The sequence below is a fragment of the Xenopus tropicalis genome, chromosome 1, assembly GCF_000004195.4.
Source record: "Xenopus tropicalis strain Nigerian chromosome 1, UCB_Xtro_10.0, whole genome shotgun sequence".
Lineage (NCBI taxonomy): Eukaryota > Metazoa > Chordata > Amphibia > Anura > Pipidae > Xenopus > Xenopus tropicalis.
Genome location: NC_030677.2, coordinates 14776431 through 14795878, shown reverse-complemented (window position 1 = coordinate 14795878; position 19448 = coordinate 14776431). Strand labels below are relative to the sequence as shown.

Sequence of the window (19448 nt, the reverse complement as noted above, 5' to 3'; positions counted from 1 at the left end):
AAATGAAATAAAATCAGAAATTTTTTTTCTTTTTATTATGAAAGTCTATAAAATTGCCATATTGAGTATTTTATTATCTCAAAATACACAATATTCATTGTTTTATGAATTTAAAAAATTTGTAATTCCAAAAAGTTAAATTTTTTGGTAGTCAAGAGGGTTAATAAAATTAAAAAAATAAAATCAGACATTTTTTATTTTAGTTTTTTCCTTTTATTATGGAAGTCTATAAAATTGCCATATTGAGTATTTCATTATCTCAAAATGCATAATATTAATTGTTTTATGAAATTAAAAAAATATGTAATTCTAAAAAGTTGAATTTTTTGGTAGCCAAGAGGGATAATAAAATAAAAAAAATGAAATAAGATCAGACATTTTTTTATTTTTTTTCCTTTTATTATGGAAGTCTATAAAATTGCCATATTGAGTATTTCATTATCTCAAAATACACAATATTCATTTAATATAGGACACATAACATTACATACATACATCATAAACCACATTATTGAAAAAAGTAAGACGTCCACGCGGCACCATTGTATAAGAGAAAAAAAAACACAAGTGCTTCTCTTAATATTACAAATGACAGCGATATAAACATTAATATTTGAACCATGTTTACAAATAAAGTACAATTCATATTTTACTAAATAACATTATTTAACAGCAAAAGAAAAAAAAACACTTTATACTAAATATCTATTTGAAATATAACAAAAATAGCACTTACTATCGTCTATAAAGTCGAACAAAAAAAAAAAATAACAAATGAATTTCAGCGACGGTCGTATATAAAATAATATAGTGAATTTGTCCGATATGGGACTGCACTAAAACAAATTCTGACATTCAAAGTGCTTTTTCTGCAAATCTATTGCAGGACGCTTTTATATATCTTTTTTTTTTCTTTCTTTTTTTTTCAACTCAAGTTATACGGTAAGGAATGGCGTTTGAAGCGTTGTGTGGGAGAATTTCTGAGACAGTTCCCTGCTAAGTAAATATTTTTTTATTTTATTAAGGGAAAGACCTGCGTGCTTTGATATCTATTGGCTTCAGAAGCACCTACGATGTAGGTTCAATATATATTTTAGACTTTTAGCAGATTCAGGGTGGTATGAACCATCTTGACCAGCTATTGTTCCACCACCAAGTTATTATGGAACATATGAGTCTCATTCCTACATTATGGTCCCAAGTTCTCATAGCCAGATGTTTGAGAGCTTCTGCTAGGTTGTCCTTCAAAACGTACTTGTCCAAGAATTGATGTAACCCACATTAGCATCTGATAATGATTTATTTGTCAAGACTTTTAGCAGATATAGGGCGGTATCACCCAGCTATTGTTCCACCATGATTCCACCAGGGTCCAAATAACAAGTTATTGTGGAACATAATTGTCATAATGTTGACTTACACCCATTTTCTAAAACTCTCAGTGTTATTAAAGGAAAGTTATGGAAGATATGAGCCTTGTTCCTACTTTATGGTCCCAAGTTCTCATAGCCAGATGTTTGAGAGCTTCTGCTAGGTTGTCCCTCAAAACGTACTTGCCCAAGAATTGATGTAACCCACTATAGAATCAGATAATGATTTATTTACCAAGACTTTTAGCAGATTCAGGGTGGTATGACCCATCTTGCCACCACGATTCCACCACCAAGTTATTATGGAACATAATTGTCATAATGTTGACTTACACCCATTTGCTAAATGGGTGTAATGGAAAGTTATGGAATACATGAGCCTCATTCCTACATTTTGGTCCCAAGTTCTCATAGCCAGATGTTTGAGAGTTTCTGCTAGGTTGTCCTTCAAAACATACTTGTCCAAGAATTGATGTAACCCACTTTAGCATGTGATAATGATTTATTTACCAAGACTTTTAGCAGATTCAGGGTGGTATGACCCATCTTGATCAGCTATTGTTCCACCATGATTCCACCAGGGAATAAATGACAAGGTATTGTGGAATATAGTTGTCATAATGTTGACCCATTTGCTAAGACTCTCAGTGTTTTGAATGGAAAGTAATGGAATATATGAGCCCCATTCCTACATTATGGCCCCAAGTTCTCATAGCCAGATGTTTGAGAGCTTCTGCTAGGTTGTCCCTCAACATTTACTAGTCCAAGAATTGATGTAACCCACTTTAGCATTTGAGAATGATTTATTTGTTATAAGACGCTTGGAAAACCATAATATCATGATTACGGAATACTGTAAGATTGTCCTTACGATATGTATTCAACTTCAACTTTTCAGTCAAGAGTTCTTGATAAAAACATATAATTTGCACAATAGTTTTACTGGTTGGTATCTGAGTCTGCCAATCAGGTGTACCTTGGTGGTTCAAGGTGGGTGGGAGTTTTCTCCACCAGCTAATGGAGCCATTGTGAATTCATACTCTTGCTTCCAAACACTGGGCCTTTATATACAACATACAGCAGGCTCGCTAGGTGCCCTAATTGTATTGCTAATAACTGTGTTATATTCCTCCAGGCTGCTGGAATATAATCAAGTAGCAATATGCAACATACTTTGAGGCAAGAGATACATACGTAAGTCTACCAAGGACTCCCATCTACTATAAAGTAAATAAATAGTATATAAATAATACACAGGGTAGCATAATGTTTGCACTCCAGTGACTGCTTAATTTTTATTCCCATTCATCATGGGGAATTTTTACTTATAGCTTACTTTTTTTTTGTACTATTTTATAGTTAGAAAATATTCACAAGGAAAGGAATCCAAGCTAGTTCTGACAAAAGACGTCTGAAAGGTACTTTCTTGGATAAAGGGGTATATACCATGTAATTGGTGTTACAATGCACTGCCCTCTTATGAAATACTTATGGGGTATAAAAATATCCTTCTTACTATATTGTCTATGCTTTGTACAGGGGAATCCCTATGTTGGCATAGATTTATGGTATCTCTCTGTACAGGCTATGAGCAAACTTAGGGGGCTGTTCCTGCTGAATTGTGCTTAGTACAGGGGAATCCCTATGTGCCATAGTTTTATGGTATCTCTCTGTACAGGCTATGGGCAAACTTAGGGGGCTGTTCCTGCTGAATTGTGCTTAGTACAGGGGAATCCCTATGTGCCATAGTTTTATGGTATCTCTCTGTACAGGCTATGAGCAAACTTAGGGGGCTGTTCCTGCTGAATTGTGCTTAGTACAGGGTTTACCTATATTGGCATGGATTCATGGTACCTATCACTGAAATCTAATGTGGACCCATTTAGAACCAAAATGTGACCCAGATATTCATCCAATGGGAAAGACAGTTTGTAATTCTGCTAAGCAAAGGTCATAAATAATTTACTTTTTCAATTTCAGCCTGCCCAATACTAGGGTCAATGACTACAGATGACACTGGAAGATGAACAAATAAGGTTCTGAACAAAAAAGACAAGAAACAAAAAGGTCGATATGAAAAAAGTACTATAAAAAGAAAATTCAATGAAATCAGATGAATCCCTATGAATTTAGGCAGTTTTGAGGGAATTTTGCTCAAATTTGAACATGGAAATCTTTTCTTGATTCAATATTTAGCTACAATTTTAGATGAAAAATGTAAATATTCTTGAAAAATAAAAAGAGTTCTATATGAATTTTGGCAATATGTGACATTTAGAATGGATGGGGGATTCAAAAGTTTTTTGGGGGGGTGGAGATTTTTGCTTGAATTTGAATTTGGAAATCCGAACTGGATTCTTTTCAATATGAGCACAACATTCTAGTTGATCAATTAAATATTTTGTAGAAAATATAAAAGAACTCATATGTTCCTCCTTGGGCAGTATATGACAGCTAGAAGGGATGCACCAAACCCCCATTAGATTGGGGGTTCAGCAGTTGTGTGGGGTTTCATACAATTCTGGTTTGGATTCATTTCAATACTTGACCAAACTTTTAATTGGATGATTGCCCTTCAACCGAAATCCAACAATCAAGAACATCGTCCAATCCAATTCAGAATGTATGTAGGCAATTTGTTGCCAAATAACATCAAGATTGTCATTGGCCAAACTCTTTCTGCTGAGTTGCTGCCAAAGGAATGTAAAACTCGGCACCAATGAAATCATCTTTACCCGCTTGACCATTCTGCCGGACAACTACATCATCTCTCAATTGTGAGCACCAACATCATTCCAGGAAAATGTCTTTTGGTTTGGTTGCCCGTAGAATTAGATTGAACCTAGACCTACATTGAACCTAGACATGATTTGATCATTCGGTCCAACCCTTTTGCTTTTACGGACACTGAAAAAATAAGTGGCGTCAACCATTTTGGAAACATTTCAAACTGAAGGTCAGCTTGCAGCGAGCGGAGCAGGCTGGGTTTGGATGGTCTACGTGTAAACTCTAGGCTTGTTTGCACCGTTTCAGCAGCACGCACAGATTACCGACCCGTCATACAGACATTTAATTCCCAAAGCTGTTAGATAAAGTAAGATAAGGCAGGCGTAGAAACAACAGGCAACCTGTTATCCCTGATGTATGTAACACTGTGATACCTCTACTAGAAGAAGGCCTTTTATATCGCTGGAACCACCTTAGAACAACAACTGCCCCCATTACACAATATTCTGGCCAATCAGCTAGGCAAAAAGAGTCATCTCTTCAGCAGGTCTTCTCCAGCAACAAGACTCCTAATGAAATCAACAAATCCAGTTTGTCTCTTGGTGAATATATGTTAATATACGTAAGCGTTCCACAGAGATAAGATTCATGGACTGGTGGCTGAGTATTGTAAGTTAGTATTGTAGATATAACTTTTTTTTTTTAGCATATTTGTCTGTGTGCTTATTTCCCATTTTGCCTTCACCCGAATGGAATTTGTTTTTTTTTAAAGCAGGTGGGATGAGTGCTACACAGTTGCCCCCAGCATTGCTTCTGTCTCTGTCATTATTTCGTTCTGATTGGAGTCAAGTCCAAAAAATCTAACTTTTAGTTCATCGGCTGGGTGGACCACAGGAACGGGCATGATTTTGGGAAAAGTCCTGGTGGCAAGCTCAAACCTGCTCATGCTGGCCAACTCGATTGCCAAGACCTTCAAGAAGAGCTTGGCCAAGTGTTTGCCCAAACAATTTCTTACCCCGCCACCGAATGGGAGGTAGTGGAACCTGCCGTCTTTATCCTCTGTGCGGTCCTGACCGAAGCGATCTGGATCAAAGACGTCAACATCCTTAAACACAGGAGCTGTGTCATGAGTGTCCCTGATGCTGTATAAAACACTCCAACCTTTGGGAATCTGGAAGCCCTAAACACAACCAGAAGACATTGTTCAATACAACCAACCTGACACCATTTTCTCAATGCAATTTATCAACTTGATTAATTCCAACTGTTCTTTGAGTTGTTGCATTTAATTCCAAGTTGGATAAAAATGTTTCTATGATGTAGTATACCATATAATTAGCTCCAAGTCATCTTTTGATATCTAATATTTAGTCAACAACTCCCTTGCCCAATAAAAAAGGTTCTTTGAGCCGTTTAGTAACAGTTTCAAGAATAACCAGGGTAGGAAATATGTATTCACCCAAAACCATAGACTAATTAACAAACTGGCCTTCCAGGTCTATTTAGTCTTGGCATTCTTATCAAATTACATCCTGATCTTTGGTATGGGCTTCCCTGGCCACTGTACTGGGGACCCTGCTGAAGGGAGACATAAATTTTGTGAGCCACTGTTCTAGAAGCATTTTTTTTTATCCATAACCTAGGACTTATCTTGGTTTTTGGCTTTGGAGCTTTAGCAGGTATTCCTTATAATTCCTATGATTTTACCCTCCTAATATGTCTCTACAAGGAACCCAATTGCCCTCTCCCAACAGAAAAGTCTATCATATTCTCTCGTACTTACATCTAGCTCAAAGGTCTGCAGCACAGTCCTGTAACCCCCGGATACCGGACTGAAAAGGCGGAGTATCTCTTTAATGACGCAGTCGAGGTAATGGAGGGAACTAATGGTCTCCACTCTCAGAGCACCCTCACAGACACAGCCGTTGTGCAGAATGCTGTTCCCTCGCAGTTCTTCCCGTAGTTTCTCCAGCACGGACGGGTGTTTGAGCAACTGCATGATGAGAGATGTGCTGGCACTGGCAGTCGTGGCATAAGCTGCAAATATCAGTTCCAACGTGCCATCCTGTAAAAGTTCAAACAATTATTATCAAGTATAAACGAAAAGCCCTGACACATCCAGCAATCCAAAAGCAATAAGGTCCAACCCTTCTCAAAGTCTCCTATCCATCTCAATAACCTGGTTCCTAACACATTGTGTCTACAAGTATATTGTGTTATCAGCTATATCATGTGACTGTAACGGAATTAGGTATAAGTGGGATCTCAAGGCAACATTTGGTTGTGTGACCTTGGTTGTGTCAAGATCCCAATAAAATCCCAATAAAATCAGCATATACATGTATGCTTTTGGTGTGTCCAGTCTGCATACCAGTGGTTGACTCTCAAGGCAAAAGAGTTGAGCACCATGATATTATTACAGGGTTTTCTTTTTAATTTATTTGTCATTTTCCATATGTGACTCTCTTATTAAGAGCTTCATGCTGGCCCTGGAGCTTTAGTATCACTTGCCATTGGTTACTTGGCTCTGATTCATGTGTCTGAGCCCTTCTTGAGGCAAGTCTAGTAGCTCTTATACCCTAGAACAAATGATGAACTTACATTTATGATATAAATCATTATTTCATGCTATTATCTCTCAACAGACAAGGAACCCTCTGATAGCATTTTGGTTCCTGAGTCCATGTGGGGATTCAGTTGGTCCTACTCCTCATAATATGGGTTCCAATGTGAACCATCAATGGTATGATGATAGTACTGACAATGCAACCATTGCAGTGTTTTGGCTCTGGTGTCTACAGAGATAATATTGGGCAGGATCCAAATACCAAATGTGTCTGTAGATCCCCTTTGGATTGAACACAAAGTAGACTGCATTGGAGTGAAGAATTACACTTTTTAGTAGGAATATTGACCCTGAATGATGCAATAAGATACAAAAACAAAACAAGCCTTGGACAATGTGACCAGGCAAAAAATCCCTAACCAGTTGGGGACCTTGTCAAAAAAATAAATATGGTCAGGTCTGCCGCTCTGATCTGAGGCTTTTGACATTTACCTTCAGCTCCTGCATGGTCAGCTCCTTCCCGTGTTCCTTCCCACTCTCGATCAGGATGTCCAAGGCATCAGCATAATCTTTGCCCTGAGTGTTCTGCAGTTTCTCTTGGATTGCCTTCTCCAGGCTCTTCAGTAGCATCTCTCGTGCTCGAATGCCCTGTTGCCAAAATAAAATTGAAAAATTCTCAAAAAAGAGCGATCATTATAATTATATTAGTAATGATAATAATACAGGTATGGGATCCTTTATCCTGAAAGTCATTATCCAGAAAGCTTTTAAATATGGAAAGGTCATCTCCCATAAGGTTTGAGGATAGTGCTTATTTGTGCCCTGGGTACCCCTGGAACTATAGCAGGGTGACTGTTACCCCAATGTTTCTATATATCTGTAACCTTGTTATGGGCTAAGGGGGCCCAGCCTGAAGGCCAGTTAGGGGGGGATTTGGGGTGAGTGCTTATTTGTGCCCTGGGTACCCCTGGAACTATAGCAGGGTGACTGTTACCCCAATGTTTCTATATATCTGTAACCTGGTTATGGGCTAAGGGGGCCCAGCCTGAAGGCCAGTTAGGGGGGATTTGGGGTGAGTGCTTATTTGTGCCCTGGGTACCCCTGGAACTATAGCAGGGTGACTGTTACCCCAATGTTTCTATATATCTGTATCCTTGTTATGGGCTAAGGGGGCCCAGCCTGAAGGCCAGTTAGGGGGAGATTTGGGGTGAGTGGGTATTTGTGCCCTGGGTACCCCTGGAACTATAGCAGGGTGACTGTTACCCCAATGTTTCTATATATGTGTAACCTTGTTATGGGCTAAGGGGGCCCAGCCTGAAGGCCAGTTAGGGGGGGATTTGGGGTGAGTGCTTATTTGTGCCCTGGGTACCCCTGGAACTATAGCAGGGTGACTCTTACCCCAATGTTTCTATATATCTGTAACCTTGTTATGGGCTAAGGGGGCCCAGCCTGAAGGCCAGTTAGGGGGGGATTTGGGGTGAGTGCTTATTTGTGCCCTGGGTACCCCTGGAACTATAGCAGGGTGACTCTTACCCCAATGTTTCTATATATCTGTAACCTTGTTATGGGCTAAGGGGGCCCAGCCTGAAGGCCAGTTAGGGGGGGATTTGGGATGAGTGCTTATTTGTGCCCTGGGTACCCCTGGAACTATAGCAGGGTGACTGTTACCCCAATGTTTCTATATATCTGTAACCTTGTTATAGGCTAAGGGGGCCCAGCCTGAAGGCCAGTTAGGGGGGGATTTGGGGTGAGTGCTTATTTGTGCCCTGGGTACCCCTGGAACTATAGCGGGGTGATTGTTACCCCAATGTTTCTATATATCTGTAACCTTGTTATGGGCTAAGGGGGCCCAGCCTGAAGGCCAGTTAGGGAGGGATTTGGGGTGAGTGCTTATTTGTGCCCTGGGTACCCCTGGAACTATAGCAGGGTGACTGTTACCCCAATGTTTCTATATATCTGTAACCTTGTTATGAGCTAAGGGGGCCCAGCCTGAAGGCCAGTTAGGGGGGGATTTGGGGTGAGTGCTTATTTGTGCCCTGGGTACCCCTGGAACTATAGCAGGGTGACTGTTACCCCAATGTTTCTATATATCTGTAACCTTGTTATGGGCTAAGGGGGCCCAGCCTGAAGGCCAGTTAGGGGGGATTTGGGGTGAGTGCTTATTTGTGCCCTGGGTACCCCTGGAACTATAGCGGGGTGACTGTTACCCCAATGTTTCTATATATCTGTAACCTTGTTATGGGCTAAGGGGGCCCAGCCTGAAGGCCAGTTAGGGGGGGATTTGGGGTGAGTGCTTATTTGTACCTTGGGTACCCCTGGAACTATAGCAGGGTGACTGTTACCCCAATATTTAACCATGTGTAACCATACACGTATTAGCAAAAAGGAGCCAAAATTAAAACAATCTGTTATATAGTATTATATTATGTATAAACTAAAATACCTGTAAAACGTAAATCAGTTAACACAGAGCACTGGGTAAATCCATAAAAGTCATATTTACACACAAAATAAATACCAGGAAAGAAATGTTATATTTAGTCATGCTATAAATATGCTCATATTCCATGGGACACGCTCGGCGAGTACAGACAGATTCTGTGTTTGTCTGGCGCAATACGAGCGAATAACAAGGAATTTTCTCTGTAAAATTATTTACGAGGCATCAGAAATTATACTGAATATTTTTCACTGCTCCCGCAGCCCTAAAACCCATGAAAATAACAGGTATTATTATTAACGTGAGCTCAGAAAAAATCGTTTTAGTATTCGTCTTAATCCCGAATTAAAAATGAATTGGTTTCACCGTTAGTCATCGATGGAAAACGGCCCAGAAAAGAAAATCAAATCTACTTTTCTCATGATATTTTTTTTTGTCTGTGAGAAACATCTCAGGACCATTTAGCGGCAGTTCTACTGGGGAAGACGGGAAGCTTTATATATATATATCTGGAGAATTACGGGATAAACAGTGGGGATGTTGGCAGCGGTTTGAAAGAAAAACAATATATATAAGTGTGTGTGTTTGTCTTCAAAGCCCAAATCGAGAATAACGGTAAATTACTAGAAGGATGAAAGCTCGGCCCATAAATTAAGAAGCACTAGAGAACGTCGGAGCAGATCCAGCGAGCCAACAAGATGGAGTGCCAAAGCCTCATGTCAAGCCTAAAGTCACTTTGGGACATATTTAATATTTAACCCAACCTTGACTAGCTGGATTTTTATTCAAGGAAATGCCAAATAAGAGACGTTACGGTATGGAGAAGGTTAATGTGAAATGTGAAGGTGGCAAAGCAGTGATCCTCAACCAGTGGCTCGGGGGCAACATGGTCCTCACCAACAGGGTCGGACTGGGGGATGCAGGGGCCCTGCAGGTGCCCCAGCCGCATCCCCTAACCCCCCCCCCAGGGGCTCCCCTAACCCCCCGCAGGGCCCCCGCCTGATGTCCTCCCCGAGCGTGAATAAATTGAACGCGTCAGGGGAGGAACAGTCAGTAGGGGGAGCGCCGGCAAAGTTTGGACTGGGCCGCTGGGGCCCACTAGGGCTGGGGCCCACCGGGATTTTTCCCGGTGTCCCGGCGGCCCAGTCCGACCCTGCTCACCAACCCCTTTGATGTTGCTTCCAGTGGCCCCAAAGTAGGTGCCCATTTTGACATTTCCACCCTGGAGGCAAGTTTTGGAAGCACCGAGACAGTTTTACCCCAATCAGAACCTCCTGCAGGCCAGCAGTCCACATGGGCCTTCCAAATAGCCAATCACAGCCCTTATTTGGCCTCCCCGAAGAACTTTCACCAACACTTTTTACATCTAAGTGTGGCTCACTAGTAAAAAAAAAGTTGGGGGTTCCCTGGCCTAGAGGAAAGCAGATCGTTGCCCCATTCTAATGAATTTCTAATGTTTTTAGCAAAGTCTGAACTCGATGGAGATGATCAATCAGGGACGAGAACCTAGTTAGCACTGGTGCTGGCTCGTGTAGTCAGGATCTGCTTGGCTTGTAATGATTGAATGTATTTATTTGGAGGCCCTCACAAGAAGACATGGATCACCTAAAACTGCAAGGATTACTGTATAATTTGGTCATCTGATCTATCAAGGAGAAACAGTCCAGTGCCTAGGCAAGAGGCTACTGCTAGATTGCCCCTAACTCAGGAATCCCCAACCTTTTTTACCTATGAGCCACATTCAAATGTAAAAAGACTTGGGGAGCAACACAAGCATAATACATGTTCCTGGGGGTGACAAATAAGGACTGTTATTGGCTATTTGGAAGCCCCTATAAGGACTGGCAGCCTACAGGAGGTTCTGTTTGGCAGTACATCTGTTTTTTATGCAACCAAAACTTGCCCCCAAGCCAGGAATTCAACAATAAGCACCTGTCTGAAGGCCACTAGGAGCAACATCCAAGGGGTTGGAGAGCAACATGTTGCTCACGAGCCACTGGTTGGGGACCATTGCCTAACTGAATGGAACCTGCATGTCCTGCTTTGGGGTCCCCAACCATCGGGCCAGGGACCGGTGCCGGGCCATGGGCTGTGCTAAACTGGGTCACCTCTGGTCCCAATTACCTGTGATCCCAACTTCATGACAACTACTATGCGAAGCCCAGGAAGTGTTCTACTGATTGCGAAAAGGACCAAAGCGTCAGCACTTAGGTGGGAGTAAGAAGAGCAAGGGGGCTGGGCACATCTAGTTGCAGGGAAACAAGCTAAGGCCTATACCCGCCACCTCTGGTCCTCGTAAAAATTGTTTTGCTTGAAACTGGTCCATGGTGCAAAAAAGGTTGGAGACCACTGTCCTGCTTAACTTTAAGGCCACCTGGAACTCTACTGAATAGGAAATAAATCAACCAAACAAATAGCAGAACTACTTAGACGATTCCCACTTGACTGTTTCACTCATTTAGAGACAAGTAAATAAAGTGAACCAATCAATCCACTACTATAGGGGCAAAAAAATTGGACACTGAGGCACAAACTGGTCCCAGCTGACTGTTTCAATTCCATCTTTCAAATGTTTAAATGTTTCTCCAATAGATTGTCCATCACGGCATTCAAGGGTATCCCAGATACAATTTTGTTGACCATCAAATAGAGTATGCCATGATCCACCATGAGATGTTAAGTCTCGTTCATGGCAAAGAAGGGACGCAGGATCATACCCAGTCCCTGATGACTTCTAGACAGGCTTTCGGTGTATCTAAACCCAGTTTTGTTATCATGGGAGTAATTCATTGTGGTGATATATCTTACCCTCCGGTAGCCGCTGAAAGGAACATCCACCGGCAATGAGAAGACGTTCTCCACAAACTGCTGAAAGACTTGGAAGAGCTGGCTCAGTTCCTCATCAGAAAGCCTGAAGCCGAGGAGAACTCGAATGGCCATACGGAAGGTCAACTTTTGTGCCTCGCAGTAGACATTGATGGACTCTGGGTTACTGCTCCAAACGCGTAGGGTGTCCTGGATGACTAGCTGTATTTTTGGAAGGTAGCTCTCCAGTGCTTCATGGCTAAAGATTTTTGAGAACACCTACAAAGAAAGAAAAGAAAATGGCAACATGAATGCGTGAAAGTTCTAGGTCAATTTACTGCATACACAGAACTTTCCTACAGCAGGAGTATATAGAGCCCACACACCTCCTTCTCTGTGTATTTATATCTATGGGATGCTTTTGGAAACACAGAAACATTGGAGCAAACATTTCCCCTGCTCAGAGAGATGAAAGGCTGGAAAGATAATTCCAGCGTGATACATACAGGATAGGTTAAGCCGTCGCAGTAATTCTAGATGAGGAGGTGAAATGAAAAATCCCTTGAAACTGGCTTTTTGCATTAAATAAAATACAAGCATTGCGCCCTCTTGTGTACATTTAAGGAATAACTCTACCGAGTGTTCTCATAATGACCTAATATTCCTGTCCGTACAGTAAAGCAGACCCCGTACCCCCCACTGAGACCTCCCAAACAGGTCAAGGCACTTTCAGATTCCCAGGCAGCGCAGAGAGGTTATGTTCTGCTGCCTGCCCCGGGCTGTGAAAGTACAGACGAGCTGGAACTGACACACACATCAGGTTTCAAATGGTCTAGAGCCAGCTGGGTTACAAGGAGTTAAACTTGAGCAGCCAATTTCAGTCCTATCTGTTCCACTAGCCTGCACACTTGGAAATGGCTTTAGACAGCCAGCAGTGCAAAAGGCTTCTCCTCCTGCTGTCCTACTGTAAGGCTATTGTATCTCCTACTGTATCTCCTACTGTATCTCCTACTGTAACTCCTACTGTATCTCCTACTGTAACTCCTACTGTAAATCCTACTGTAACTCCTACTGTATCTCCTACTGTAACTCCTACTGTATCTCCTACTGTAAATCCTACTGTAACTCCTACTGTATCTCCTACTGTAAGGCTATTGTATCTCCTACTGTATCTCCTACTGTATCTCCTACTGTAACTCCTACTGTAAATCCTACTGTAACTCCTACTGTATCTCCTACTGTAACTCCTACTGTATCTCCTACTGTAAATCCTACTGTAACTCCTACTGTATCTCCTACTGTAACTCCTACTGTATCTCCTACTGTATCTCCTACTGTAACTCCTACTGTATCTCCTACTGTAAATCCTACTGTAACTCCTACTGTTTCTCCTACTGTATCTCTTACTGTAATTCCTACTGTAACTCCTACTGTATCTCCTTCCTGTATCTCCTACTGAGGCTCCTACTGTATCTGCTACTGAGACTCCTACTGTGACTCCTACTGTAACTCCTACTGTATCTCCTACTATAACTCCTACTGTATCTACTACTGTAACTCCTACTATATCACCTACTATATCTCCTACTGTATCTCCTACTATAACTCCTACTGTATCTACTACTGTAACTCCTACTATATCTCCTACTGTATCTCCTACTGTAACTCCTACTGTATCTCCTACTGTAACTCCTACTGTATCTCCTACTGACTCCTACTGTAACTCCTACTGTATCTCCTACTGTAACTCCTACTGTATCTCCTACTATATCTCCTACTGTATCTCCTACTATAACTCCTACTGTAACTCCTACTGTAACTCCTACTGTAACTCCTACTGTGACTCCTACTGTGACTCCTACTGTATCTCCTACTGTATCTCCTACTGAGACTCCTACTGAGACTCCTACTGAGACTCCTACTGTGACTCCTACTGAGACTCCTACTGTATCTCCTACTGTAACTCCTACTGTAACTCCTACTGTATCTCTTACTGTAACTCCTACTGTGACTCCTACTGTAACTCCTACTGAGACTCCTACTGAGACTCCTACTGAGACTCCTACTGTATCTCCTACTGTAACTCCTACTGTATCTCCTACTGTAACTCCTACTGTGACTCCTACTGTAACTCCTACTGAGACTCCTACTGAGACTCCTACTGTATCTCCTACTGTAACTCCTACTGTATCTCCTACTGTAACTCCTACTGAGATTCCTACTGTAACTCCTACTGAGACTCCTACTGAGATTCCTACTGTAACTCCTACTGTATATCCTACTGTAAATCCTACTGTATCTCCTACTGTAAATCCTACTGTATCTCCTACTGTAACTCCTACTGTATCTCCTACTGTAAATCCTACTGTAGATCCTACTGTATCTCCTACTGTAACTCCTACTGTATCTCCTACTGTAAATCCTACTGTATCTCCTACTTTATCTCCTACTGTAACTCCTACTGTATCTCCTACTGTAACTCCTACTGTATCTCCTACTGTATATCCTACTGTAAATCCTACTGTATCTCCTACTATAACTCCTACTATATCTCCTACTGTATCTCCTACTGTAAATCCTACTGTATCTCCTACTGTAAATCCTACTGTATCTCCTACTGTAACTCCTACTTTAAATCCAACTGTAAATCATACTGTATCTCCTACTGTAACTCCTACTGTATCTTCTACTGTAACTCCTACTGTATCTCCTACTGTAACTCCTACTGTATCTTCTACTGTATCTTATCTTCTACTGTAACTCCTACTGTGACACCTACTGTATCTCCTACTGTAACTCCTACTGTATCTTCTACTGTAACTCCTACTGTATCTCCTACTGTAACTCCTACTGTATCTTCTACTGTATCTTATCTTCTACTGTAACTCCTACTGTGACACCTACTGTATCTCCTACTGTAAATCCTACTATAACTCCTACTGTATCTCCTACTGTAACTCCTACTGTAACTCCTACTGTATCTCCCAGCAGGACACAAAGCCAGGCAGCTTAGCACAAGTTCGCAATCTATTATTTATTGAGATTATGGGAAATGCAAAGCCTTGTGTGTTTGCCTGTCCTGCAAAGAAGGGGTCCTAATGAGCAACCATAATGAGCGTTCCTCCCCCCACCCCCTCAGTGGTACTATGTGTCGCAGTCACTTCCCTTCTCAGCCTGTGTCTGTGTTTAGCCCCTTCAGGGCAAGTTTGGCTCCTAAACTAACCCATATTAACCCAGATGTTTCCCCACACATGGCTATTAAAAAAAGATCCACTTCACACACATTAGGGTTTAATCAGGAGCCAAGACAACTGCAAAGTTGGATTATTTCAGTGTAACCCAGGCAAGTATTCAGCCATTTTTTCATCTGTGCAGCTGCTGCTTGGGGTGATTACTGCTCAATGGGAAGGCATTTTGTCCCTAATCACCCAAGTGGAAACCGAACAGGGGGATAAATACTGAGAATCACCCCTGGGTGCCATTGCTCTAGAGCAATCTATGCTAGGCACGGAGATACAGGGGAGAGGACCTGTGTAGTGGAATCTAGAAGGTAGCACCGCTCTGAACCAGAGATGAGGGACCCCCATACGCTGTTCATGGGAAGTTCCTGGGTGTCATGAAGGGTTTCCTCTCATTACAGCACAGAGATCCCTTTCCGCTTATTGCCCCGGGGAGCCCCGCGACACAGACATATGAGAAACCAGTTCTACAAAGAATACTGACATTCTCCCTCTTCTTTCATGACTTCATTCCGAGACAGAACCTTCACACCTAGAGCTTCTCCAGTGTCTGACAGGGCAGATTAACCTAAACCCCCTTCAACTCTGTCAGCCCCCAGGGGCAGGGAATCTCACGTTGTCTGCACTTGTTTTCTTTAGGTATTAACTTGTGGTGACGCACTACGAGCAAATGCAATGGGCCCTACATGCCAAGATTAGGTTGGGCAGTTTGGCAAGTTTTGATCATACTGCCCAATCCCCTGTCTGTGTATTTCACCGTGGGGTCGTATTTAGATTGCAATTGATTCAAACCCCCCCCCCCCAATCAACAGAACAATATTGGGTGGCGCCAGTCATACAGTATCTGTTAATGGGCCAAACAGCTTGATACCTTGGGGATCATGCAGTGTATGGCCACCTTCAGTAATGCAGCAATATGGGTTTTATAGGTACCCCGCCTAAAAAGCACAAGGAACCATTTTTTGGGTCCTGACCCAAGAACCCCCACTATAGAGACATAATAGCAATCCTACTGCTTTGGGAAACAATAAAACCCATTTATAAGCTGGTACACGTGCCTGAGTGATGTGGGGCACAGTAGCCCCGACCTCTGGCCTGAATCCCACATGGTTGCTGGGCTACTACCATTTATATAACCGTGCCCAACCTGGCTATCTGCTGCCAATAATATGGTAATATTGTTAGCCCTGAACTGCCCAGACCAGGGGGCCACACTACTATGGGGCCACACTACTATGGGGTCACACTACTATGGGGCCACACTACTATGGGGTCACACTACTATGGGGCCACACTACTATGGGGTCACACTACTATGGGGCCACACTACTATGGGGTCACACTACTATGGGGCCACACTACTATGGGGTCGCACTACTATGAGGCCACACTACTATGGAGCCTCACTACTATGGGGCCACACTACTATGGGGCCTCACTACTATGGGGTCACACTACTATGGGGTAACACTACTATGGGGCCACACTACTATGAGGTAACACTACTATGGGGTTACACTACTATGGGGCCACACTACTATGTGGTAACACTACTATGGGGTTACACTACTATGGGGCCACACTACTATGGGGCCACAATACTATGGGGCCACACTACTATGGGGTAACACTACTATGGGGTTACACTACTATGGGGCCACACTACTAATGGGCTACACTACTATGGAGCCACACTACTATGGGGCCACACTTCTATGGGGTAACACTACTATGGGACCACACTACTATGGGGTAACACTACTATGGGGCCAAACTACTATGGGGTAACACTACTATGGGGTTACACTACTATGGGGCCACACTACTATGGGGTAACACTACTATGGGGTTACACTACTATGGGGCCACACTACTAATGGGCTACACTACTATGGAGCCACACTACTATGGGGCCACACTTCTATGGGGTAACACTACTATGGGACCACACTACTATGGGGTAACACTACTATGGGGCCACACTACTATGGGGCCACACTACTATGGGGTCACACTACTATGGCACAGGAATATGAAAACTCTCCAGCTGTATGTATGTGAAAAGTGGGTGGCAGTTTAAGCTGGTGGTGGGTGGGGCTTTACTTAACTAGGTGTCAGCCCAGGGCAAAGAGTTCAACAACCACCACCCATTGCCCAGGCATGCCCCTTGGTCTGTTGAAACCCACTAACTTGCAGGGCTGTATTTACTATAAGCCCCCCCTCTTCCCATACTTTCTGCTAAATCTAATGGCAGAGTTAAGGGGGGTGGGAACTGCCTCTGTGGTGCAAGATGGACGGACTATTTCTGCGCCCTAGGCAATGCGTCTAAATACTGCTATGAAGGCTGTCCTAGGAGTATTGGGGGGTAGGTTTGCCCAACGGGGGAACCCAGTTACCGTGGGTCATGTGACATGCAGGCAATACAGCAGCACCTACAGCAGCAGGTTCAACAACAACCACCCTCAGAGGTTATCACATTACTCCTCACTATATGCAAAACTATAGCTATTTCCTGGTGTCAGAGAGACCTTTGAAGCTTGTTGCACGGCTGAGCAGAGCTCTTGTACAAGGAGCGGCGCTGTCACTTTAAGAGTTCAGCCATGGCTTTGGGAAGGGGAGGGGGAGAGTGAACTTGGGTAACTGCACTCCAGGCCGCACGTGCCACGGGGAACATACACAGCAGCACAGAGCAAAGCCACAAACAAGGGGGTGTCATTGTCCCATTCCAGACAATCACTGCTGCCGCCTGTAATGCACTACCAACTTGGATGGGGGGATTTAACCCTTTCGCTGCTGGGAATCCTGCCCAGCAACCAACATTAACAGCGCACAACAGACCTGCCAAGTTATTGTTCTTTATAAAAAGGAAAATCAATATACAGCAGGGAATCCGGCCCAGCACCAACAGCGGAGATTCCTATTCCCATCATCATCATCATCATCATGGCAGTGGGGGGGCTAGGTTCAGTGGTGCAGGGCTATAGTTTTAGGGCCCCTTAAAGATTTGTGTGGGGCCCAGAAACCTATAGTAGCAGTGGGGGGATAATAGCCTCTGGGAAGGGACTGGGGCTGTGGGATAGCAGGTATAGTAGGGAGAGATGGTGCCTATAGTAGCAGTGGGGGGATAATAGCCTCTGGGAAGGGACTGGGGCTGTGGGATAGCAGGTATAGTAGGGAGAGATGGTGCCTATAGTAGCAGTGGGGGGATAATAGCCTCTGGGAAGGGACTGGGGCTGTGGGATAGCAGGTATAGTAGGGAGAGATGGTGCCTATAGTAGCAGTGGGGATAATAGCCTCTGGGAAGGGACTGGGGCTGTGGGATAGCAGGTATAGTAGGGAGAGATGGTGCCTATAGTAGCAGTGGGGGATAATAGCCTCTGGGAAGGGACTGGGGCTGTGGGATAGCAGGTATAGTAGGGAGAGATGGTGACTATAGTAGCAGTGGGGGGATAATAGCCTCTGGGAAGGGACTGGGGCTGTGGGATAGCAGGTATAGTAGGGAGAGATGGTGCCTATAGTAGCAGTGGGGGGATAATAGCCTCTGGGAAGGGACTGGGGCTGTGGGATAGCAGGTATAGTAGGGAGAGATGGTGCCTATAGTAGCAGTGGGATAATAGCCTCTGGGAAGGGACTGGGGCTGTGGGATAGTAGGTATAGTAGGGAGAGATGGTGCCTATAGTAGCAGTGGGGGGATAATAGCCTCTGGGAAGGGACTGGGGCTGTGGGATAGCAGGTATAGTAGGGAGAGATGGTGCCTATAGTAGCAGTGGGGGGATAATAGCCTCTGGGAAGGGACTGGGGCTGTGGGATAGCAGGTATAGTAGGGAGAGATGGTGCCTATAGTAGCAGTGGGGGGATAATAGCCTCTGGGAAGGGACAGGGGCTGTGGGAAAGCAGGTATAGTAGGGAGAGATGGTGCCTATAGTAGCAGTGGGATAATAGCCTCTGGGATAGGTATATATATGGGCACATAGTACTTAGTTTGCACGAGCAAAGGGGTCATCACTTTCTACATCAAAGCCAACGGACTCCCAAATAGAGATTTTCTAAGAAACCACTAGACTGTGGAAGTGACTGTGACAACAGAGAAGCACATCCAGCCCCTATCTGTGCCCTATATAACAATGCCACCCATTTAATATGGGGAAAGCACTGGCACAAGGGATTCTGGGTTAAACAGACACACATTATGCAGGATGATGGATACTCGAATAAGAGCCCAATGGCAGAGGATGCTCCATCCTTCTTGGTAAAAACTATTTATCCTTAACCAGCGCCCTGCCCCCATAGAGTGATCTAAA

The 19448-nt window shown here is 43.4% G+C and overlaps 1 protein-coding gene across 1 annotated transcript in view; it reads right to left on the bottom strand.

Annotated features, from left to right (window-relative positions):
* Positions 1 to 377: 377 nt before the first annotated feature.
* cyp26b1 (cytochrome P450 family 26 subfamily B member 1) overlaps positions 378 to 19448 on the bottom strand; it is a 34342-nt gene continuing 15271 nt past the window's right edge. Inside the window, 4 exon segments of the mRNA NM_001079187.2 lie at positions 378 to 5277; positions 5881 to 6162; positions 7156 to 7311; positions 11912 to 12187. Of these exon segments, the coding sequence (NP_001072655.1) occupies positions 4885 to 5277; positions 5881 to 6162; positions 7156 to 7311; positions 11912 to 12187 (1107 nt within the window). The 3' untranslated portion in view covers positions 378 to 4884.